Source organism: Chiloscyllium plagiosum, chromosome 24 (assembly GCF_004010195.1).
Source record: "Chiloscyllium plagiosum isolate BGI_BamShark_2017 chromosome 24, ASM401019v2, whole genome shotgun sequence".
NCBI classification, from domain to species: Eukaryota; Metazoa; Chordata; class Chondrichthyes; order Orectolobiformes; family Hemiscylliidae; genus Chiloscyllium; species Chiloscyllium plagiosum.
In genome coordinates this window covers 24,003,027-24,029,277 of record NC_057733.1, presented here as the reverse complement: position 1 = coordinate 24,029,277, position 26,251 = coordinate 24,003,027, and the positions used below count along the sequence as shown (strand labels likewise).

The window sequence follows — 26,251 nt, the reverse complement described above, 5'->3', positions numbered from 1 at the left end:
AAACAGGCAGGAGGCTGGAAGAACACCACAAGCCAGGCAGCATCAGGAGGTGGAGAAGTCAACGTTTCGAGTGTAGGGGAGACTTCGTTAACAGTTTTGAGTATGATTCTAGTAGTATTTGCTTTTAACGTGTTTGACCACCGATACAGACTGCATATGCGCCTGGGTGCGTAACCCAGGCAGCGTAACCATTTGACGATAGTGTGAATGAGAGGTTTTAGGCAGTACAGTACACGTTGTGGCACATGGTGCAGTGGGCTATTGCAATTATGACCAGGGAACCTGTGAGATAGCATAGCTTGCATTCTTTGGCGCTAATCCACTGCATACAACTCCTGAACTGACGCCAGTTCGACTTCCCACCGCGGAGGGAGATACAATTGGAACAGTTTAAAAATAAATGCAGAATTCCGATTGTCCAACTCAGCCAAACAATCTATCTGAGTTCTTCACTGCAACGCTGCTGGTGGTATTTACAGCAAGGCGGCTGGAGTTACATTGCAACAAAATAACACGGGCTCATTGAAGGAGGTTAATTTACCTGATCCCCATTCCCTTGAGAAGTACCGCAGCACTTCAAAGCATTGACACTAAGATTACGAGTGTGAATCATATTTATTTGGGGGGTGGGAACGGACGAAGAAACTGGTTTAGAAAAAAAACACGAGGGAGCAGTGCAATGTCCAGACTCCCGTGTTCCGTGCAGTCAAATCTCCCAAGTAATGTTGTTTGGCACCATTGTGAGGGCAGAGAGAGAGGGGGGCGGAGAGGCAGCCGATGGTCGGCTTGTCTCCCTCTCCTCAAACCAGCAGCCAGCAGCATTTCCCGTGGAAAGGAGAGGGAGTAGGAGCCTGGCGCTGAGCTAGAGGGCGGAGCAACACAGGACACCTCCAGCAGTCCAGCCCCGCTCCCATTCATAGCGACAGCACACCGAGGGAGGGAGCAGCACACCTTGTGTGTGTGTGTGTTCGGAGTGGGCAAGAGTGGGAGGACCTGGAGCCCGAGAGAGTGAAGCAGCTATCGGTGCAGGCGCTGTGTGAATGCAGAGTAACCCCCACCCCCACTCGAACCCGTGTGTCTCCAGTGAAGGGGGGGAATCTCCGCACGGAATGGGATTCTCTGGGGCTTGCTGAAGCACTTGCTGCTGGAGGCAGGCAGCAGCTGCCGCTCTCAGTGATGGCCCTTTGAGGGAGAGGCCCAGCGAATGGCCAGCGCGGCTCCGGCCAGGTCCACCCTGAAGGGCCAGATGAACAAGGGCAAGCGCAGGAAGTCCTTCTCGGGCAAACTGTTCAGGAGGAGGTCGCTCAGGTCGGTCGGCAGCTTCGTGCGGGGGGTCTTCAAAACTTTGTTCACTTTGGCACCTTTCGGAGAGGGGACCCCTGACGGAGATGGAGGAGGTGGAGGTGGAGGGGAGAAACAGGCGGATGAAGAGGAGGAGGAGGACGATGGAGGCTTCAGGGACGGGGCTGTCACCCTGGCCACTTGCAGCGAGCACCGGGAGGAGGAGGAGGCGGCTGCCGGGGGTAAGAGCCTGAGCTTGCCCCGGGGAAGGGAGCGGCTGCCCGGGGACAAACCCCCCGGGGTGCTGGGCTTGAAGAACCACGGCAATACGTGCTTCATGAACGCCGTGGTGCAGTGCCTGAGCAACACTGAGCTCTTCGCCGAGTACCTGGGCTTGGAGCAGTACCGCTCCGAGCTGAAGCAGCTCCGAGCCAACGGCACCCTGGGCAGCAAGGAGCCGGTGTCCCACTCCAAGGCAGAAGTGACCGAGCAGTTGGCAGCGCTGGTCCGTGCTCTCTGGACCCTCGAGTACACCCCGCAGCTCTCCGTGCAGTTCAAGGTACGAGCTCCTGGTCCAGCCCCCCTTCCTTCCTTCCTTCTCCAAGTCCCACCCAGTAAACCAACACAGGGGCAAGTCAGGAGAAAGTGAATGTTTTGTTTCAATTTATGTCCAAACGGTTAAATTGCAGAAACTTTGACGGAAACAATTGTCACAAAAAAAAGTTTGAGGATTTGATTCTGGAGAACTATCAGGTGTCGCCTGTAGTTTTCCTAAACTATAAATACATTTCAACCTGCTGCGTGTCTCTTGTTGGCCACTGGAAGTTTTGACTGTCAGCCACAGATTAAAAAATAATTTTTTAACTTATTTTTCTGATCGACCTGTTCAAAGGTAACAAGTCCCAAGGTGTGTGGGACTTAAACTCCCGGTGCGCTGTGCCACAAGAACGAGGTTTGAATCTGTTTTTGTAAACTCTGAGCTATACTTGGCTAACTTTCAGAGTACTGTTTACTGTCTGTCCTGACTCTATAGCTAATGATAGTTGATTTTTTTTTAAAAAATGCAAGCTTTTGTTTGCTGTCCAGAAATGTCGTCAACAATCAGGGCCCTGTTTTTGATAGTTATGGAGTCATACAGCATGGAAACAGACCCTTCGGTCCAACTCTTCCATGTCGACCAAATTTCCCCAATCTAAACTACTCCCATTTATCTGCGTTTGGACCATGTCCCTCTAACTTGGACATAGTGAGGACTACAGATGCTAGGAAGTCTCAGTCGATAAAATGTGGAGCTGGAAATAAAGCACAGCAGGTCAAGAAACAGCAGAGTTGACTTTTCAGGCAGGATCCTTCAGGACTGGAGAGGCTAAGCTGGGTGGGGCTGGGGGAAAGGTGTCCGATGGCCATAAGTAGATGCAGATAGGACTCGGAGTGTGGTGCTGGTAAAGCACAGCCAGTCAGGCAGCATCCGAGGCGCAGGTGAATCAACATTTCGAGCAAAAGCCCTTGGTCAACTCTCCTCCTCGGATGCTGCCTGACCGGCTGCGCTTTTCCAGCACCACAATCTTGGACTCTGATCTCCAGCATCTGCAGTGCTCACTTTCTCCCGGATAGCAGGTGATTGTAATTGGTCAGTGGGGAGGATGGAGCAGATAGGTGGGAAGAGCAGATTAAGTCAGGTTAAGGGGATGGACGGAGGGGGCTGGATCCTGATGGGCTGGGGGGGGGGGGGTTGCAGAGATTTGGAAGCGGGTGAACTCTATTTTGAGGTCATAAGGTTGTAAGCTCCCAAGGTGGAGGATGAGGTGTTCTTCCTCCAGTTTGCTGAGGTCTTATTTTGATGGTGGAGGACGCCCAGGGTGGCCATGTGGTTGGGGGAGTGGGAGGGGGAGTTGAAATTGCTAGCAATTGGAAGGTGGGGTTGATTAAATAAAAGCTTGGCAGATAGGCGGCACTGTGGCACAGCAATTAGCACTGCTCCTTCACAGCGTCAGGAATCTGGGTTCGATTCCACTTTTGGGTGACTGTGTGAAGTTTTTAAGTTTTCCCCCCCCAGGTGAGTTTCCTCTGGGTGCTCCAGTTTCCTCTCACAATCCAAAGATGTGCAAGTTAGGTGTATTGGCCATGCTAAATTGCCTGTAGTGTCTAGGGATGTGCAGGCTAGGTGGATCTGCTATGGGAAATGCAGGGTTATAGGAAATAAGATTGGGGAGGATGGGTCTGAATGGGATGCTCTTTGTAGGGTCAGTGTGGACTCAATGTGCCAAGTGGTCTCCTTCTGCATTGTAGGGATTCTGATTCTATGAATAAAATGTAGAAACAATTGAAGTTATGCACTTTGGCAGGAAAAATAGAGCTGAACATTATTTAAATTGGGAAAGACTGTAGAGAGTATCAGCACAGAATGATTTGGGTAAATGAATAACAAAAAGTGAGCATCCAAACCCAGTGGGTAAAAGGGAAAGCAAATGGAATGCTGGCCTTTATTTTAAAGTGAACAGAATATAAAAATAGGGAGATTTCACACAAACTACTCAAGACACTAGCCAGATCACAACTGGAATATTGTGATCATCCTTGGTCCCCTATCTGAGGAAAGATGTACCAACATTAGAAGCAGCTCAGAGGTGATGAGGAAGCATTTTCTTATTTTAAAGGGCAGTGAATCTGTAGAATTCTCTGCCCTGTCTTTTTACAAATTCAAGTTTCCATTAATGACACTCTGTGTTTGTGGAGGTTATGTTTTCTAGGTTGCCTCATTGAAAACAATGCTGTATGTTTGGAACAGGAAACCAATTTTGCCGCTTTTAATTTCATGAATTGAGCTGCTCCTGTCTTAATGCAGGGAACCTGCAAAATAGATGTAGGGAATTGAAAGGAGTAGCAAAATGGTTTGTGGCAAACATTTACTGTAAAGACATTGTGACTGAGAATAAATAGAGACCCGAGATTTGCTTAAAGTGGGTCAATAATAGCTTCTTGTAGTAAAGTCTGTCAATTCTCCCTCTCCCTGTGATTGTCATAGACCTCTATGGAGTTGTCACTCTGTTGATACTTTGTTTCAGAGTAGTCACTGCAACAACTGTCCCCAGTGATATCACGTAAATTTTCACAGCTCTGCTCACCAGCTTCTGCTTAAACTTTAATAGTAGGAGAGTGCTGACTTCTGTTAGCATTAAAAATGAAACTTAATGGACCCCACTGATACTTTCGAACTTGTTTTTTGGACTGGCTACAATTACCTTGCAGTGAGTGTGAAACTGCATTATTGATGCAGTCTAGCACCTTGTGGCCAAGTTGAATTGCACACAGCCTTCTGAAACTTAATTAATGTTAATTTGTGTTGCATTCACTGTCAGGCATTTGCTTTCTGCTCCATTTTATTAATGAATGGCAGTTTCCAATTTCAAGAAAATTTACAGACCCACTTGATTGTTTTATAAACTAAATAATTCAACCTGGTCTAAAGCTGAGTAGTGTTTTAAGAGCAACAAGTATGTTGTTAGACTTGCTTTGATTTTTCTCATCTGAAATATGCAATTATTTATATGATTAGCCACTCCCAACTGTAAGTATGGTGTGCCTGAAATAACTCCACAGAGACCAGTATGCCATCACTAAGTCACCCTTTATTAACATGTGCACAGAGCTTGACACTTGTCTGGCTACCTCTGACACTCCTGTTTTTTTTTGCAGTACACTGGGTGTGGCCAGCCAGCTCTGGGTCAATTCCCTGAACTGAGGAGATTCCATATCCTCTGTTTTTGTTTTGTTACCCCTGCATTGCTGCAACACAGCAGTAGTACTTATTTTTCCCCACAGTACCGGTGTTGTATGTGCTGGGACTCAGTGAAAACACCATTTGTGTAACTAATTTTAGGAGAAAGTGAGGACTGCAGATGCTGGAGATCAGAGCTGAAAATGTGTTGCTGGAAAAGCGCAGCAGGTCAAGCAACATCCAAGGAGCAGGAGAATCGATGTTTCGGGCATAAGCCCTTTCTCAGGAATGAGGAAGGTGTGCCAAGCAGGCTAAGATAAAAGGTAGGGAGGAGGGACTTGGGGCAGGGACGTTGGGAATGCGATAGGTGGAAGGAGGTTAAGGTGAGGGTGATAGGTCGGAGATGGGGTGGGGGCAGAGAGGTCAGGAAGAAGATTGCAGGTCAAGGGGTTCCTAAGTGGAAAATGAGGCGCTCTTCCTCCAGGCGTCGTGTTGCCATGGTCTGGCGATGTAGGAGGCCAAGGACCTGCATGTCCTTGGCAGAGTGGGAGGGGGAGTTAAAGTTTTAAGCCACGAGGCGGTTGGGTTGGTTGGTGCGGGTGTCCCAGAGGTGTTTTATCCAATATTGCACAACCAGGAAAGATGGCCAGGGAACCAGTAAGAAGCAAAGCCTGGAAGGGGTAATGCTTATGTGGGGGGAAAATGAAGGGGGAGAGTGAGGATTAAATAAAAAATGCTGCTGTTTTTCTCTGTCAGCCAGGGCTCCCTGATTGGGCCAAGTTAATAGCCCCAGTCAGGGAACTTATATTCTGTGAGGGCCACTTGACTGAACTTGATACAATCACGACCTTGCCTTTTGCTTCTAACTTCTTGCAAAGCTTTTAACATTGAGGATTGATGGACTTAAGAGGCCATGAAATCAGAGTGGAGAACTTGAAAGGAGGACTGCTGCCTTTTTTATAAAGGACCTTTACTAGCCTGCAGTTACACAGCGCATCACATTAAAACATCTCAAATACTTTGTAAGCATGATGATTAATATGGAGATTTTTTTGGTGTGATTTTTAACTCCCTCAAACTCCACTCACACACAAAGTTAAAATCAGATTCTTTGCATCAATAGCATCTGTATCCTCATCACAATTAATTAATATTTCATTGATGAATAAAAATTGATTAAATAAAACAGAAACGGCTAGTAGCACTCAACATGAAGTTTGTTTCCATATTTACTTTTGCCTTGCACTTTCATCACTTTTCTCATTCAACTACTTCTATACAGCAATCCAGAATACAACTCTCTCGTTATTATCTACCCTCTTTTCCATGACATCTTCCTTATTTAAAAGCTGTTCATCTCCAGCATGTTGCAGTTTTGAAGAAATGCCAGACCCATTTCTCCATCTGCTGATCTGTCTAACTATTTCTTACATTTTCTGTTTATTTCAGATTTGTTTGATGTTATGTGAAAGGGGAATATTAGCTAGCGCACTTTATTTTTCTCTGCTCGGTGCCATGGTATCTTCCACATTTATTTGTACGATCAGAGCATGCAAATTGGTAGCATTTGTCTAAAATCTCATTTGACAATCAGATATTCCTAATAGAACTGCACATGGATTCTACTGCCAGTATATATTTGAGTTAAACAAATTCCACAAAGAGATGAGCAGATCCTAGTGCATTTTAGGTCTAAGAACGACGGATTTTCAGTAATAACACTACTCCCAATTGCACAGACTTGCATATGTTCGTGACATTTTACTCATCAAAAAGCACCTGGCTACAGTAGCTGCCAGATTTTATTTCTGTCACTACATTTGCTCATTTCAAAATGCAATAATTGAGGCCAATCTTTACGCCAAAAATTAAGGGGGGGTTGAGTTTGATTATGAGTATAATATTTGAGGAGTTTATGTGCTTCTTTTGTTTGAACGTAAGTGAAATCCGAAAAGACCCATTACAGTGAAATAATTAAAAGCCAACAACACTGTAAATAAATCATTAAAATTATTGGAAATTTATTTTATAATATTGTGAGCCATATACATTTCATTCATATTTTATGCATACACAATGAATTTGGATCAGTAACATTTGCAGAATTATAATTTTGGCTCTGAAAAAGTGGGGTCAATGTTTAGGTTAGATACAGTGTGGAAGCATGCCCTTTGGCCCAACAAGTCCACGCCATCCCCCCTAATACTACGGGCAATTTAGCATGGCCAATTCACCTAACCTGTGCATTTTTGGACTGTGGGAGGAAACCCACACAGACACAGGGGGAATATGCACAGACAGTTGCCTGAGGCAGGAATTGAACCCAGGTCTCTTGCACTGTGAGACAGCAGTGCTAACCACTGTGCTACCATGCCTCCCAGGCAAGATATATATGAAGTACCTGGGTTCAATTCCCACCTCAGGCGACTCTCTGTGTGGAGTTTGCACATTCTCCCTGTGTCTGCATGGGTTTCCTCCGGGTGCTCCGGTTTCCTCCCACAATCCAAAAATGTGCAGGTTAGGTGAATTGGCCTTGCTAAATTGTCCGTAGTGTTAGGTGAAGGGGTAAATGTAGGGGAATGGGTCTGGGTGGGTGTGGACTTGTTGGGCCGAAGGGCCTGTTTCCACACTGTAAGTAATCTAATTTATTGCAGCTTTAAAAGCCAAAACAGTTGGTTGACCTTTTTTTGCATGAGTATTTCAGGTATTGAACTAAAGACACTGAATATAAAGAGTTAATTGTTTAAATGTACTTGATGTCTTTAATACAGTAGTAATGGGGTTATAACTGTTAAGTCTTCATTTTCAGTGGCTACAGTAGAGTATAAACAAGCACCATCCCTTGTATGGGGCTCAGCAAAGTGCATATGTTCTACCATCCTTTTTGGTTTTAAAAATAAGCAACTGAACTGATGCGGAATATTCCTCTTCATTGACAGTCTTATATTTTCAAAGCTTCCTGTTCTTATTCCATGCATCTCGTATTTACTGTTTCAATTTCATCTCCACTGGGTCATGGTGTTTCCAGGATAATTATTAGCTTTTGCTACATTTGTAATTTCTAGACTATTGACTAACTCAAAAGGTTTTAACAATAATGACTTGTCTTAATAAACAAATGTTTCTTTGTTTTGTTTTAGAACATAGTAGCAAAATATGGGTCCCAGTTTCGTGGGAATTCTCAGCACGATGCACTTGAGTTCCTTCTGTGGTTACTGAACAGAGTGCATGAAGACCTCAATTGTTCACCCAACAAAAACTCAAAATCTTCCATTAAGGTGAGTTAACACCACTTTCTTTGTTCATTGATTGGCCAGGTCTCCTTTTACAAGCTACACAGTGTCTTACTGAGACGGACACAATAGACAACTGCAACTGTAGGAATGAGAGTAGTCTAACTGAATTATTTATTCCTCCTAATAAAAACAGCTTAGTATTAAAAATGTTCTGGATGAGGCATTCTGAATGTGTTCTCATTCTTTTACAACATTTATATCTATTTATTCACTTAAGAACTTTTAAACAATGTAAGACTTCAAATAAGTTACTGTTTGATGATTCTTGATAATTCCAAGAGCACAATTAATTTATTCAAACTCTTGCGAATAAACTGTTTATCAGATTAGTGTATTGCATTTATTGTCATTGATAAAATGTATATTGCTATTAATCATTTGTTTTGTATGAAAGGATGGTCTCACTCTTTACATGACTCTTGTTAGACTCAGCATAGTAGTATCACATAGCTACCTTTTAATGTACTTTCTATTATTTTATAAATGTGGCCTTAAACATTGTTGACTATAGATTAGAACTGTTAATGTCAAAGAATAGTTCATTTGAAATACCCCAGTTAAAATGCTTCTAGTTATTGGATTTAAAAATTCTTTTGAAGTTTTTGATATATTCTTGAAATAACAGACATTCAAATCTTTTACTGGTGTCACAGATAGAAATTGAGTATTCCATTCATAATTTTCCACAACTATAGCATGCATTTGAGCTGTTGAATTACAGTTGATATATAACAAACAACACAGTAACATTGAGCCCACTGTAGTGGCACAGTTCATGTAATCATATTGTAATGCTCTGAAAAGCCTACCTCAATGGATAGTTAACTCTTTTTTTTTGTGTGAAAATCTTCAAGGCTTCTGTATGGAGATTACAACAGGAGATGATGCTCTTTAGTATTGATGTTTCATAAAATAAAAGCCTTTCATTCCCAAGAAAATTGGATATAAATACACAATTGAGATCTAAAGTTTTCTGTGTTTGATTATTAGGATATATTGGTGGCTAAGTTCTAGTCTAAGATGATACTTTGTTTGGTGGCATGGTGGTTCAGTGGTTACACTGCTGCCTCACAGCATCAGGGACCCAAGTTCAATCCCAGCCTTGGGCTACTGTCTGTGTGGACTTTGTACATTCTCCCTGTGTCTGTGTGGGATTCTGCCGGGAGCTCCAGTTTCCTCTCACAGTCCAAATATTTGCAGGTTGGGTGGGTTGGCCATGCAAAATAGTCCGTGGTGTCCAGGGATGTATGGTACAGCCATGGGAAATAGTGTATGGTTGGGGCAATGCGTTTGGATGGGATACATTTTGGTGAGTTGGTGTTGACTTGAAGGGCCAAATGGCCTGCTTCCACACTGAAGAGATTCTGTTTCTTTATTAGAATTCAAGCAAATTTGTTGACTATCTGTTGATTATGCTGATTACTCTTAATGTTGCAAGGTCAGGGACTGAGAAAATGTGGATATTGTATTTCATGATACAGGAAAACAGCAGGAAATGACAGATTTATAGTTCCCACTGGAGAGGTTTTTCATGATCTCTATCTTTGAGTTAGACATGTGTGACATTATGATGTATTTGAATCCTGTAAGTACATTCAGTGGGTATTGATGAGATCTCCTTCTCCAGCTGCACGTCAGACTTACTTTTAGTTTTTTATTGCTCCTTTTTAAAACTAAAGAAACAAATTTACATTTCTGGCAGTCTAGTATATTTCAAGATACTATTATTGTATTAGAGTCCTATATTTGTTCAGTATTGGTTCCTTAAATATTAATATTTGCAGTTATTAATTACATATCCTTGTTTTTTGGTTCACTGATTAGATTATATATTTTCTATAATAGGAATGTTTTGGTGGCCAGTTTTTAAAAATTATGAAGCAAAATACAAAACACAGCAGCTGCTTCGCGTCAAATACATGAAATGTGCACGTGTGTTGTGTACCCAGTGTTTCTCAGGTCCAACTGACAACAATCTTTTACCACAATTTTTGGTCCGTCCAACTTTTGAGAACGTGTGCTCCATGTTCACTTGTACAAATTTTATACTTAAAACTTTATTCTAGGTTTAAAAAACATGCAGTTTGCACATGGCAAAGAGAAATATTGCACTATACAAGCAGTTACTCCCTGATAAGTTGCTATTCTAGTAATTCTTGTAATTATTCTGTGATAATTTTCAAATTGCTTTGGTTGAATAACAGTTTTCAGAATTCTAAACAATTTGTTTCAAATGATTTGAGTAAGACTTATCAAATCAAATCACATATTTGACTCCCTTATCCTGTGGAGAAATAACCTACTTTACATGAATATACATTTTTGCATGATTTGATAGCAGCATTTGTCTTTCAGTCAGTTTCAGAATTTCTTTTAAAGAAGACATTTGACTGCAAGGTGACAATCGTAAACTTGTTGTCTGTAGTATTAGAGCTCAGTTTCTGGAATATGAGTGTGTGGAGAGGCTTTAGCCATTGAGTAGAGAATGAAATTTAATACAGGAAAATGTGCATATTGGATTTGAAAATGGGAAGCAGATGTATGCCATGAATAGTGTTGAATTAAATGATAATAAATTAGACTTCGGAGTATTTATTGACTTGATGTTCAACTTATCCACCCAATGCAAACCAGCAAGCACCTAAACCAATAAAATGTTGAACAAAAGCCAGAACTGTACACAACTGGACTAAATTGTGATCGAGCTATATGGTATCCTATCCAGACCACATTTTGAGGAATTCTGGTTCCTAGATAGAAGAAAGACTTTTATGCGCTGTGGCTTTGTTTTACAGTGCCTCCAAGGCTGATTCATATTTGAGGAAAATCTGGAGGAACGTAGGTTGCAGACACTTGAAAGAAAGCAATTCAAACTCGAGCTGACAGAAAGATATAAGGTTGTGAACTGTTTAGAAAAGGTAATAATGGAAGTTCACCTTCTGAGAACCAAAATGAAATGTTGTTTGAAGTATGAGGTTAAGATCTGGTGACTTAGTGGGAAACTGCATTATGTTCACAGTCTATCCTACAATTAAAAAGTCGCCCCACTTTCTTTTCTGAACTAAATCCCAATAAGAACTATCTGACTTTCTTGAGTATCTAGGAACAAACTGCTGTAAATGACATCATATATTTGAATGGCGAGATATGGAACAAATATTTGGACATTATTTCGTAGCTAGTGTGTCACATTTTAACCTGATATAATTTTTTAAAATAACACTTTTTATTGTTGTTTTATTATTTAAAAATTCTGCTTTTAAAACTCTTTTCTGAATTTTTATTTCATTTAGAGTCATAGAGATGTACAGCATGGAAACAGACCCTTCGGTCCAAGTCAACTAGATATCCTAACCTAATCTTGTCTCATTTGTTAGCACTTCACACATATCCTTCTAAACCATTCCCATTCATATATCCATCCAGATGCTTTTTACAAGATGTAATTGTACCAGCCTCCACCACTTTGTCTGACAGCTCCTTCTATACATGCACCACCCTTTGCGTAAAAAAGTTGCCCCTTATGTCCCATTTAAATCTTTCCCCTCTAACCCTAAACCTAGGTCTTCTAATTCTGGACTCCCCTACCCCAGGGAAAAGACCTTGTCTATTTACCCTATCCATGCCCATCATGATTTTATAAACCTTTATTAGGTCACCCCCCAGCCTCCAGCACTCCATATAAAACAGCCCAGCCTGTTCAACCTCTCCCTATAACTCAAAACCTCCAACCCTGGCAACATCCTTGTAAATCTTTTCTGAACCCTTTCAAGTTTCACAACATCTTTCCAGTAGGAGGGAGTCCAGAATTGTACACAATATTCCAACAGTGGCCTAACCAATGTGCTGTACAGTCAACATGACCTCCCAACTACTATACTCAATGCTCTGACCAATTAAAGAAAGCATACCAAACACTGCCTGCACTATCCTAGTCAATATTTAACTAAGCCACAGGGACCTAAGCATTTAAAGTTTCTTTTCCCATCTGTGTTGAGTCAGCTGATTCCAGCCTGTTGACTTTAACTAAACTGTGTCACAATTGCTGTAGTTGTGGCTTAGAATCAAATATTGCTTGAGTACACCTCTGTGAAACGTGATGAGACTTTTATGACTTTAAAGCTGCTATATAAATTTAAGTTGTGGCAACATTGTGCCAGCTGGTTGAGAAGTGTCAGAATTATGCAGGATTCCTGCTTTGCATTAATAACCAGCAGTGCTACTTGTAAATGCACAGATGTTAATTTCAGTTAGGGAATAGATCTAGCTTGGGCATCACTGTCAAATACCTTGCCAGTACTCTCCAGCTAGCCTCACCTGTGCGGGTAGTCCCCTTTACTAAGGAATTAGAATGTCTGTCAGACATTTTCGCGGTAGCAGATTTTCAAATCTGAAAAATTTTCAAAGAGAAAGGAACAAAAAGAACAGCAAAAATTTAATATTATCTAAATGTAATCGAACTATTTCATAACAGTTCCTTTCCTCACAGCTTGAAGTGGCTGACATTGACTGTGTTATGGACTAGACCAAACCCTCTTCACATATATCGAGGTAATAACCTAGACCCTAAATTTTAACTTACTTAACAGCAGGCGTAAGGTGCTCTGTTTTCAGATGTAATTTGGTTACATTACTTGGCTTTAAATGAAACATACTTCATTCTAACATTAAAATTAAAATACAAACAAAAGAAAGAGGAATTGGTATAACTTAACTCTACTGGAAAACCTAACAGAATAATAGATTATTTAACTAAACAGCAACTGTTCCAATATAGTAACGTTGCATAAATATATCCTTGACAAAGATTAAATTTGGTAAAACAGATTGGCCACGTGCAATTCTGGCAGCAGAGAAAGAATCCAAGCTTTTAGCTGTAACAGGGAGAGAGTTGTAACAGCTTTCACAACCAGCATCAAAGACCCAACAACTACAGAGAGCTAAACTAAAACAGTGGTTCCTGACTCCACCCATTCATGCTGCTTCTATTGTTTCAATTTTAAAAAGAAAAATCCCAAGGCCTCACAAGCGCTTTACTTTATTGGCTCAAAGTGTATCTTTAAAAAAAAAACCCAGCACAAAATAAAGCTGTAATGTCATCTGAACTGGGAGATGACCCTGCTAGCTCAACCACATGATCATTTTTCAGCATGTGCTGGTAAGCTCTTTGATTCCTGACTTCACTGCCACTGTGGTACTTGTGAACAGAAGTGTTGACCCTAACCTTCTAATAGCAGTGACTTAACAGAGAAAGCCTTATGTTTCCATGTGGGGAAATTATTCACATCACAACCTTTTATGTGCATAGGAGGAAAGTATTTTTAAAGTGGTTTCTTTTAAGGGAATCATATTGTGCACTACGTAAGCATTTCATTTCAGAGATAAATGTAAAAAAGGTTTGCTTGTTGATAATATAAATGCAGATAAAGTAGCAACTTAAAGATTCATTGCTGCAGTGAATCAGGTGTGGGTGCATTGACATTATCAACTATAGTGAATTCAAACTGACAACTATCCATCCACAGCTTTGATCTCTGAAAATGAAAATGCTTTCTCTAAGGGATGTTGAAAATTTAATGTTTTATTCAAACCCAACTTACTGTACGTATTTAATGCTGAACTCTTGGTTACAAAGATGCATTACAGAGAATGGGATAGAACATATTTCCCATCTAGTTCAGTCTGGAGGAAGAATGCCTGTGTTGAAAGCTCTAAAACCCTTTGAAGAGGAAGCCATGAAGATTACAGGCAGTTAGTCTGTTGTAATGGACAAGGCTGAATAAGCCAGCCACTTGAGTGAGAATGCTTTTCGCCTTTCTCTGGTACATGGGCACATGTGTAAAACTGTCGTTTCTAGATGTACAAGCTTCTACTTTAATGTCTTTCTTTTTCTCACAATGAGACCCAACAAGGGGCACTTCAGGTTGTCATCACAGGCACTGGAGGCCCAAGCCCAGAGAAGAAAGTGATAACTTCATGTCTGATGATAAAGACCAAGACTACCCTAGAGGATGCACCATCAGCTACCTCATCCTCATACTCCTCCAGTGCAGTTATAGTCACACCGCCCTCAGAGGGTGACTGTATGGGATTGAGAGCAAATACTGGGGATCACTTCACAGACACTTCACAGCAGCAGAGGGGAAGGTGTTACCCTAACAAGGTTCCTGGCAATAAGAGGCCTGTTGGGGATGAGGCCTTTGTCTCAGGTACAATAGGCCTGTGGAGACACAGCAACAGGCGGGGGATTATCTGGCAGAGGTGTAAGAGATAATGTGGAACCTGGTTTGGAGGGCTGAGGAATGTATCCGAGCCTTGGATTTGGTCACAGTTCTGGTGTGAATGCATGGCTTCTTTGAGAAGTTTGCTGACTGACATGTCAAGTCAGGTCTTCTGTGAAGACCTACATTATGTCACTCTGGCCATGGACTTCATCCAGCAGCAGCTGGGTGAGAGGAGAGCAAGCTAGCAATTCTGAGATACATAGAAGTGTCATTTCACAGTGGAGGAAGTGGGAAAGGTTTTGGAGATAGTGAAGTTCCTGTTTAAAAATTATTTATGGCTTGTGAACTGGCTCTCATCAGGCCAGGTGTTGGCTGCTCTACCGCTAACATGTCACCATGTAGAAAACTGGAATTTTTTTCTGCTATCTTGTACCTAAAAGTCTCATTAAGTTCCAGTCTCTGTGTGGGTTGTATAATAAATGCTATGGAGCTCACTTGGTTGGGTGGGGCTGTAGGCAGTAGACCGGATGATAGATGGATGGTCAGAGGGGGTTAGTTTGGTTATTGGAGGTATGTGGTAAGTGACCAGGGTGTATTTGGGAGGGGTCATTGGGCTTTGGGAAGGAGTATGTGTATTGGGAGAGTTTTTCTTTTAGTTATGATGGCATTAAACTAAACTTTAATCTGTCTAACATTTCCTGACAAATGATAAAACCAAGTACATTTGAGCTATTCAAAATGTTCAACTCTAACTTAGAGCCAGAAACTTTGCCCAACAGTCCCAGGGAACAGGAGAGTTGTCCATTGCAAGTTAAACTTCGTGGGCAACTCCCAAATCATTCCACCCATCAAGACTTCGACTGGACTTTGAGTTACATCTTCAGTGTTGTCTGGTCTACAATGGAGATTTGCCCCAGTGTCACGTTGTAGTCTACCCTGATGTCATGTAGTGTCTGACTGGATGCAGTAACTTGTTTTGCATGAAGATGCACTGATACTTGATCCCAAATTGTGACTCATTCAAGCATCAATTATTTTATTAACTATTTTATTCAAATATTGAAAAATAGTGCAAAGATAAGTAGTTAAGGGGACAACTGGAATTTGAATAATACAGCGTTTGTACCAATATTCTTTCCTTTTGTGTTCTGTACCTGACAGTGATAATAGAATGATCTGAAAAAGGTGATAACAAAAGATAATTTGAAATGGGGGCATCTCACTTTTAAAGCAAGTGTTCATTAGATAATGAGTTGCTTTGAACATATGATCAAATACTGGAATGGACTGAAATCCACTAAATGTAATTTGGTAATGATTTGAAAAGTAAAATTCAGTCACATGAAATACAAAGACTGCATAAATAATGCAGGCCATCAGTGCGTTATCATCAAAATTGTTTACAAATGCATCACTTTCAATGCGATGGGTGTTAACTTCAATTAAGCTAAATGAATCGATTTTACATTTGGTTGAGAGCATACCACATTTTAAGATAATGAAAGAATTGTCCCAATTTGTGCTTGAAACAGTAATGTTTCTCCCTATGGTTCAATTTTAGATAATGGTGCTCGCTGAGAAGCATTTGATTGTATAGCTAACTTATTTAATACATAGCAACATCAGAGTTGTGTTGTACACCAGTGAAACAAAGCTCACTACTGAAAGCTCCATAAATACTCCATTTAACAATAATGCTGCAGTAAAGAAAGCCTATTGTCAGTGCATTTCTTAAAAAATGCTCACCTCTGTGGTAACCCATTGAATGAGCATATTGCTTTTTATACATGTCAATGTTCAAAATTATCCAATGCTTTTTTAACATCAAGTTGTTTGTTCAATACATATATTCAGTGATTGAACTGATGAATGGATAGATGTCACCATTCATGAAGCAAGCTCGTGCCTCCTGAGAGAAGTTTTTTTTAATGCAAACTTCGTCCTAAAATTTTTGTTTGTAGGTGAACACTGCTTTTCTTAATGTAATTTAATGTTTGTTTGTGCCCTCGCCCTCAGTTTCAGTGCAAGTTAAGGACCATTCTGAGAGAAATGCAAATGAAACTATTGAAGAAATGTCTGTAGACATTCTGAAATGCATATCATGGATATTTTCTCTGTTTTAAAAATGTCACTTCTATATAATACATAACATTCACAGTTATAAGTAGGGTTTTATGATGTTATCACAGCTTCACATTCCTATGAATAAAGCTGCAAGCCAAAGGTTTCCTTCTATCACAATAGCTGTGTCTGTGTATTTAATCAGTAAATGATTTTTCCAGTACAAATGTTTAAATAATCTTGCTGAGCTATGCAGCATTGGTTATTTCAGTAGCAGATTTGTTACCCAGAGTGCACATTTGGATCCGTAGGCATGTTGAGTTTGAGTGTAGAGATAATGAAAGGCTCAAGACTGGTTTTGTAATTGCTGCTTGACTAATTACTCTTTCAGTGTCTAATTAATAGCTGTATAATGGTGACTTGAGAAGTGAGGAAGCTGCTGGCAATTGAGTAGCTAGCAGACGTGAAAGGCACAACTTCAAGATTATATATGAATGTGTTACGTTGTGTGCCTAGGTGATGTTCAAACTAATTTATGATTGAAAACAGTCAGAATCTGAGTTAACAGCTCCTAAGTAGTAGGAGAAATGTTTTTAGTCAAGAGTGTAGTGCTGGGGAAGCACAGCAGGTCAGGCAACATCCGAGGTGCAGGAGAAGCAATGTTTTGGGCAAGAGCCCTTCATCAGCCCTTTCTGATGAAGGACTGTTGCATGAAACATCGCATCTCCTGCTCCTCCGATGTTGCCTGACCTGGTGTGCTTCCCCAGCACCACACTCTTGACACTGATCTCCAGCATCTGCTGTCCTCACTTTCTCCCAGGAACATTTTTAGTGTCATGCCATTCTTGGTGTAAAGTAAGTTTTCACTTGCACAATGTAGACTGTTCAAATACACTGACACATAGTGGATCAAACTTGGATGAGTTGTTGATGAAGTGAAGGGCTGAATTTTCCCAGATTTGCCAAAGTGCTGTTTTTGGTGCAATTCATTTCAGATACCCCATCTATGGCACGTATGAACATTTCTGATTCGATTGTCTGTTCCTCAGCTCAGTTAGTTATGGCACTGGCTTTTGTATTGCCCGATTCATGTAATCATGAAGCAGAAGAGCTCAGAATGGTCACTGGGACATGCATGCAGGTAGTGCTGTCTTTAAATGTCAACTCTCGTTCCCATTCAACAGCAGGGACCTGAAGGTGAACGGGGTGGCTCATTGATTGTCAGAAGGGAAATACTCTTTTTTTCCAGACCAGCAAGTGAGGCCATGTCACCAGCTGCCAGCCTGGAGAGAGGTAGCCACCAGGGTAAGGTTTGTCTCCCAGATGAAAAGGAACACTCAGCCATTCCAGAAGAAGGTTAGCAACCCTCAGTGCTCTGCAAGGGTAAGTGCCACCATTTTCAGTCCTTCACTCAAACTCACCGGGCCGTCACTCCCTCCCTCACCGGGCCGTCACTCCCTCCCTCACCGGGCTGTCACTCCCTCCCTCACCGGGCCGTCACTCCCTCCCTCACCCGGCCGTCACTCCCTCCCTCACCGGGCCGTCACTCCCCCCCCTCAGCCGTTGCACGTGCCTCTGGCCAAGGCTGACGGACCATGGCTCTCACAATCTCATGTGCCATATCCTCTCAGTGACATTCACCCACTTCGTCCTCCAAATCTACTAGCCCTTCCTGCCCCTGTGCCCCACCTAGTCTCATAGGGGACCCCTCCCCACCCCTCCATCCTCTGTATCGCCACTACTACCTCTCCCATTCTCTTCAGTCAGACCCGCTCCCTCCCTTTGTGTCATTGCCTATGCTAGCCGAGAGGCCGAGACTGGCAGAAGCATGGTGGATTTATTAACGCATTCTGTTTGAGAAAAAGATACTGGTGTTGGCTGGGGAAGAGGGTGAACAGACATGTCACTGAGTCCTCTGTGGCCAATCAGCTGAGTGAGCTATATTGTGCTAGACTGTGCTTCTGTCGCATTAATGCCCGTGGTATTTATTCTCATCCTGAACAAGCTGTTAGCTCTTTTTCACAATTAATGCCATCTCTTCTCTTATGCAGGTACTAATGGGACTCAGTAGCCTTGCACAGCAGAGGGAAACCAGCATCAAAGATGCTGAGTTTAACCCCTATCTCTCTGAAGGAAGGCATCTGACCCCCAGAGGATATAATTGCAAAGCTTTCCCCATGCACCCACCACCATCTCAGACACTCTCATCTTGGTGAATGTGCAGTTTACATTGGACTTGGGCACACAACGTGGTGAGCACATCACTGGCGAGTCTCTAGCTGGCTGAGGAGGAAACACCTCACATCTCTGGCACTGAGAGGACTGTTCAAGAGTGGGCATAGCTGGGCCCCAGTCCCATGGTCTGAGCCATTAGTGACTTTGTTAGAAAGGCCAGAATGGCTCAGTAACAGCAGACAGGCCTTTGTTTGCAAACAATCCTGCACCTTTGTAAATACTTGCACGTGGACATTCTTAAAATGTGTGCATTAATCTCATTGCAGCTGTAGCACCCGTTTGACATGAGCTGCTCTTCAAACATCTCGAGCATGAAAGTAGTTGTAAAAGACAAACATTTCTCATCTCTCACAAGCAAATGGCTCCTTGACTGCAGGTAACACCTGACATCAGGGAGCCTTGAACATTGCAGCTAAGGCATTGCTGTCCAATGTAGACCACATTGAGGTAACAAGTGTTGTGAAGGGCACAGCCTGCAGCGATGATGCAGCATCCCCTTTCTGAGCCACTCTGCCAGGCCCCACTGGAGTGGTCTGGGCATTGAAACTTCATCTTCAGGCTTATGCTCCATTCCACTATGGCCCTGGTAGAAGCACGTGCATTGTTTTTTGACATTGTTTGGTTTTGTAAAGGTGTCACAAGTGTTGTCTGCCAGTAGTCGTTGCTGTATAGGCTGAGGAGATTGGAAAGAGACAGGAACCTGCAGGTCAGTGTTAAGGTGCTCCCAAATCAATGTGGGTGCATTTGATCGACCTTTGTGACAGCTCCTTACAGTTCCCAGGAAGAAGCCAGACATATTGGACAATCTCACTGCATGCCATAAGTTGCCACATATTTTTCTCTCACGGTGGTTAGCACTGCTGCCTCATAACGCCAGAGACCCAGATTCAATTCCCGCCTCAGGCAGCTGCCTGTGTGGAGTTTGCACAATCTCCCCATGTCTGCGTGGGTTTCCTCCGGGCGCTCCGGTTTCCTCCCAAAAATGTGCAGGTCAGGTGAATTGGTTATGCTAAATTGCTCGTAGTGTTAGGTGAAGAAGTAAATGGGTCTGGGTGGGTTGCTGTTCGGAGGGTTGTTGTGGACTTGTTGGGCCGAAAGGCCTGTTTCCACACTGTAAGTAGTCTAATCTAATCTTTGGGTCTATAAAAAGGAAAATGGAAGTTGGACACTGTGTGATAAAGCTAAAATACCAGATGATCAAATGGGATTATGTGGTGTGCTCTCTAACACTTAGGATTATGTTCATTTATAGGGCAGTGAGGTGAATACCAGGAGTCTTTGAATTAAAGAGAAGCTGCCTAATGACAGCCTTGGCGTTGGTCCACCTGCACCTTGTTACAGACCTATGAGACCAGTGCACTGAGTTATCCAGAAGCCTGCAAACAAAATGCATCTTTTGAGGGATAAAAACAAAGAAAGGCTTTGTTTTTTGAAAAAAATGAGAAGATTCTAATTCAGGAAAAGATTCAGGTCCATCAGTTCAGCTACTGAACCAAGGATCGACCTTTGTATTGTGAGAAGGACAACTAGGGATGGGCAATAAATTCTGGCCAGCTGGCGATGCCCACATCTGGTGAATTAATTTTAAGAAATAATTCATTGTCCTTGTTATTTGGATTTTGATCCATCAAATTTGCTTGCTCCATCTGTACTTTTCTAGCCATAGTATTTGTCAAATTGTCTGTCTGTACTTGTTACATATGTGAATGACTGACTGTGTGTCTGTTTAGGGTTTTAAATGTCTAAAGGGGATAAAATTTAAGATTCATAGTCGTAATTAGGAATCCTTTTTTGCCACTTGATAAAAGAATAAGATTGTAAACAAATAAAATTATTTCCTGTTAATGATGGAACCTAGTGTGAATTTCTTTTAGCCTTAGCAGTGTGTCACCCCATTCATCGTCTTGGTGATGTATTTGGGTTTTTTCACATTGTGATGGCTTATGGAATAGTGGGCCTCCATTTTCGATGCTTTCTTTCTAATTGAGTTATGAGTCTGGGCTACTGACTCTCCTCATTGTAGGGGAAGGTTGTGAACTGTTGAAATCTGGAGGAGATTGTACCTGTAACTGCCTGGGTGCATTTCTGGACCAAGAGCTGGGAGATGTTGTACAGGTCCATAGTTCCCAGCCCCAGGGATTGATCTGCTGGCATAAAACCACATTGCAGCTGTGTCCTTGATGTACAGTGGGATGGGATGGCCACTCAATCATTCTGAGTGCAAGTCCTGCTCTCCGTTTGGTAATGATGGCCTTGATCAGCACATGCATTATGTTTCTGGCAGCAAGGCTGGTAGGTTTGTGGTCAGGTCAATCCCCTCTACTACCTTGGGAGATCTTCAGCTTGCTTTTCCTCCTGTGTTGTTGGGCTTGATGATGACCTTCCAATTGATATCATCTTTTGGTGATGTTTCATGGTCAGCAACACTACAAGGTATCCTCTGAGCACTGGTTCCATCTCAGATGAGCAAGCCGATAATCTATGGAGAGTGTCAGAATAGAAAAACATACCAGTAATGATACTGCTGATCCCTCACATTAATCGTGATGAAAGAATATTGACCTCTTTGTGAAGGTGAAGCCTCTGTGATGCAATAACCTGCTTTGATAAAGAGCTCTGACCTCTGTAACCATGTACTGATGGAAGTTGTAGATCCATATTTCCTATGCTACATCAGTTGAATTAAACTCAGGCATTTCTCCACTTGGATAGCACCCCTGCTGAACATCTCAGAACATGTAATCAGATACTTACAGTGAGACGTGGAATGCTGCAGCTCTGAAACATTGTGTTAAGAGTAACAAGTACAAAAAGTAAAAATGGCCAAACCAGGTGCAACTTCTAAGTTTTCGCCTGCATGACTTTGAGTTTTACATGACAGGGGCCAATCGATCCAAAATATGTGATTGGCTCGAATTTGTGATGTTCGTGGTTACTAAAAAATGAGCTATTGATAGAATCCAATTTGATGGCAACCAGGCAGCATTACAGAATCAGTGGGGGCATGAAGAACATGATTGCTTTTAGCAGGGGCTCATATACAAGTCAGGGTACTCCACCCAAAAGAGAAAACGCAGTAACTGTTGTTTCCCAGTATCCCTGAGATTTATTTCTCCTTCAGTCCAATTCTCCTTTGAGAGATGCAATTGAATCAACAGTACATTCCAAATCCTCATCATTTGTTGCATAAAAAAAGTTTTTCCTCATGTGACCTCTAATTCCTTGGTCAGTCACTGTAAATCTCTGCCCTCTGGTGATTGATATTTTAGCTCTTACAATAAAAAAAAGATTTTCTTCTAAATCATTCATGAATTTGAATGACTATCAAATCTCGACTTGCCCTTCTCTGCTCTGAGCAGAACAAGAGCTTCTACAGTTTATTCCCATTTCTGTATTTGGGTAAATCCTTTCTGTATCCTATCCAAAATGTCCATGGTCTTCCCAAATTGTGGTGCCAAGAATTTGACACAGTCCTCAACACAGGCTGCATTAGTTTATTTTATACATCTAGCATAATTTCCTGGCTTTTATATTTTATAACGTTATGGATCCCCAGAAGATAGAAATTAGAAAATGGCACATAATGGATGATATTGGGCTGATTGTCCATTGTATATATAATGACTGCAATGGAATTACTTACCAGACTCCACCTATATAAGATGCCTGTTGTGATATTCTCTGATTTACACTGCTCCCAAAGATTACATTTTTTACACCCCTGTGATTCATTGATTATATTGTTAACTTGTCCGATGACTTTCAAAGACTGGTGCTTCAATTCCCCTTGGCCTGTCTGTCCTTGGAGGCAACCTTTAGTGTTGTATCCCTGAGAGACATTATTACTTCCTTGATACTTCTACCTAAATGTGCGCCTTGCACTTTTCTCAGTTACATTTCATCTGCTATGTGTCCATCCATCCCACTCGCTGTCCATGCCCAGTGTAGACGAGTAGGAGGTTGGGAAGAACACAACAAGCCAAGCAATATCAGGAGGTGGAGAAGCCTGACTTGCTGTGTTCTCCAAGCCTCCTGCTTGTCTGCTATGCATTCCAGCATCTTTTTGTTTTGTCTCTGTCTATGCCTAGCAGTAGGCAGGCCAATAGTTAACATCTCAGCTAAAACGTGGTGTCTCTGATTGTGCAGCACTGCATGATGCTTGAGCCTCTCAGCTGGGTCTTGAACTGGCAGTTTTCTGACTGAAATGCAAGAGTGCCACAACTGAATAAAAGCTGTCACCTAAAGGGAGAGAAGCCATCCCAAGAAGTCTCGCTTAAAGATGAATCTGTGGTCCCAATCTCTGGGAATTTCTTTGGATGTTCTCACAGCTTGCTTCTGGTGGAAATCCTGGATAAACTCGATAAACAGGGTTTCTCCTAATAGTCTGTCAACATTACAATTGTCAATTTGAAGTGTTCCTGAGGAAGTTCTCAATGAATGTTCTTCACTTTGTATCTGGGGACGTATCTTTGATGTTTAATGAAGACTTAGTGTGAGTTCACCTTCCACTTTATTTGTAGTATAATTGGCACAATTTTCTTTCAAGGCATGCACCACTTAATTTTGACACCTTTTTGTTGAGGATTACGATCGTTGGGTACAAAATACTTTTTTTCCAATTCCCAGACCTGGTTCCATGTGCTGAAATTTAAGATACTTCTTGCTTAGTTTTCTACAGACATCATGGGTGGAACTCTTCCCCTCCCTGCTATAGCGTGAGAAAGATGAGAAAATACAGAGAGGGTGACAAAATCAGAATGGTGACATTTTCTCCCCGCATCTTAATTAGTGACCTCAGAATCCTGCCATCAAGCAGTGACCTCATTACTTCCATGCAGTTGCATCTCACTATAGCCCCAATTGCTTTACTTCTACTCCACAGTTTGGAGGCTGGGCCAGTTTTCCTGCAATAAAACAAAGAGAAGGGTTGAATATGATAGAAACAGTTAAAAGAGCAGTTACTGGTGACACAAAGGGGAGGTGTGTGGATGGTCCCTGCCTATGTAGTTGGATGGATGCATGCAATTAAGGATGTAGCCCATGAGCATGTGCAGTGTCAGAATTAGGGCGAGTGCTGACTCCGTCACTCTGAGATTATTTGCTGGACATCCTGCTTCACCTGGGATGCAACACTAAACCCCTGCCCACTCCCAGTTGCAGTTTGCTTCCAGGCTGGTCTGGGGTCTCGTGGCTTGGCCTTCTGTGATAGTCCTCAGGAAGATGAGTTGCCTTTCCCTCCACTACACCGAATCCAGTCCAGTCCATGAAGTGGGGAAGTGAGCTCTCTCTCTTCCTCTCAACTATGTCCTGAATGTAGAGGCTTGAGCTGCACACTGTCAGGGCTAGTTCCTCGCTTGCAACATCCAAGTGGAGTGCAGCTGGGCTTTAACCCCAGTGATGTCACCACCAAACAGTGCTGGCTGAGGGTGGGGGTGAGGGTTGGGGGGATAGCGGTAGCACTTATAGTTCTCCTGCCACACAATTCCCTGAGAATGGCACTGAAGACCCAGCCATATAATGAAGGAGCTGAAGAGCAGAAGACTTTGTGAGAAAACTTGCTGTAAACCACGATGGACCATGCACCATGAATCTCCCTCAACAAAACACCTCAAATGAAATGGGAGAATTCCACCCAATTTCTTATATTTCATCTCAAAATAACCCCCAGTACATGAGAAGTGTTCTTTTTTCAGTTTACTGCATCAGCCATTCCCCATTAGTTTGGTCTTTTTACAATAGGTGTAGAATTATTCTGGTTTCTGTCCTTGATCAGACTAAAGCAATTCTGCAGCCCATCAGTCATTGCAGAACGTGAAGAATCTGCAGCTTGCATTATTTATACCGTTGGTTGTAAACCACAATGTGTTAGAAATTGGATACATTCCAACTAGCACACAGTTCTTCAGACAGTGCCTGTTGTCTTTGTAATGTATGCTGAGCCACACCCCCATTTAGAACTGAGAACACATTGCCCACTCTTGCGTGACATTGAACCCTAATAACTGGCAAAGAAATGTCAGCTTTTCATTCTTTAAATTTGTGGTTGGTCTCAAACAGAAAGAACAGTGTGATAAGCCAGTGTGTTATACCAAATGTCAGCTTCGGAGTTAAGCTGTTTTGTATTTTTTTAAACAATATTAGGTCAACTATCAGATTTTCTTTGTCGTATTAATGTCTCATTTTCTCTGTATTTGTTGGTCCATTAGTATTACATTTTAAACAAAAACAGAGAACTTAACTGAACCTAACCTAACAATTAATAAATGGTATCTTAAAAGTAGAAAATACTTCATTTCCTGCTGTTTCTCTGATCTACAAGCAGGAATGTATAAACTACTGTTTACAGCAACAACAATTGGCCTTTAACAGGAGGATTTTCCTATTTATATTACAGTGAATAGGCTTGGTGCCTTTAAAAAGGCATATTGCACTTTAGCAGCATACCCTGTAGTAATGTATGCTGAACATTCCTGTGATTTCTTTTTAAACAGCACTTCTTTTCATCACCATTTCCACTGGAGCCCTGCCTGTGTGTGAAAATTGATACCATCGTTTAAGATAATCAAATTTGACTTTGAGAAAAATGAAGTAAGACCATGCTTAACTGCATCAAGTAATCTGATGCTGTGAGCCTGATATTTGATAAAGATTGTGCTGGGGATACAATTGATATTTTAAAGCTTTTCAATACGCAGAATTAAAGTTGTTCTCATTTTAGTTTAAGATAAATATGATAATGCTTTCAATATGTATTTCCACTTACTATCAAAAAATATAATTATTTTCATTAAAAAAAAGTAAATTTGCATGACGGAGCAAATATGTCATAGGGGATATTACCCAAAAGTTACATTGATTATTGCAAAAGAAGAAATAAATCATAAGAGTCATCACTGTTTTGTTTTTGGAATCCTCATAAAATGTTTATTTTTATCTTAGTATCATCTCTCTAAATTCTGGCTAGTTTAGGAGCTTTTTAATTTCGAACAATGTTTAAAATTCTTTTAAACCTCCTGTTGGCACCACATAATTCATTTTTTAAATTTCCCTTCTTTGTGATCTTGTCTGTTTTTTTTAACTGGTCACCGTGCCAAATGGAAAGTGCATCAGATCAAATGGCTTATGTTGAATTTTCCATAAATAAGTCCTGCAAAATCAGGTCTTGACCTGAATGTTTGAGTAATAGCAGTTTTATTGCAATGAAATGCCTCCACAATTATGAGCAAATTCCAGACAGCTTTCAAAAGCTACGTTATAGAGTAATGATGCTGGTGTCCAATTCGAGGAAATGCTTAAACACCTAACTAAGTATGGTGTGTTCTTTCTATAAAATCTTAATGTACATTTTACTGTCAAGAAGGCAACTTTTTCCCCCTAAATTTAAACTTATTTTTAAATTGTTGCTCGTTCAACAGATCTAAATAGTTGGAAAGTTT

The 26,251-nt window shown here is 41.6% G+C and overlaps 1 protein-coding gene across 1 annotated transcript in view; it reads left to right on the top strand.

The window, feature by feature from the left end:
• Positions 1 to 619: 619 nt before the first annotated feature.
• Positions 620 to 26,251, top strand: part of usp43a (ubiquitin specific peptidase 43a) — a 426,449-nt gene continuing 400,817 nt past the window's right edge. The window contains exons 1-2 of the mRNA XM_043714590.1: positions 620 to 1,840; positions 8,140 to 8,277. Of these exons, the coding sequence (XP_043570525.1) occupies positions 1,205 to 1,840; positions 8,140 to 8,277 (774 nt within the window). The 5' untranslated portion in view covers positions 620 to 1,204. The remainder of the gene's footprint in view (positions 1,841 to 8,139; positions 8,278 to 26,251) is intronic.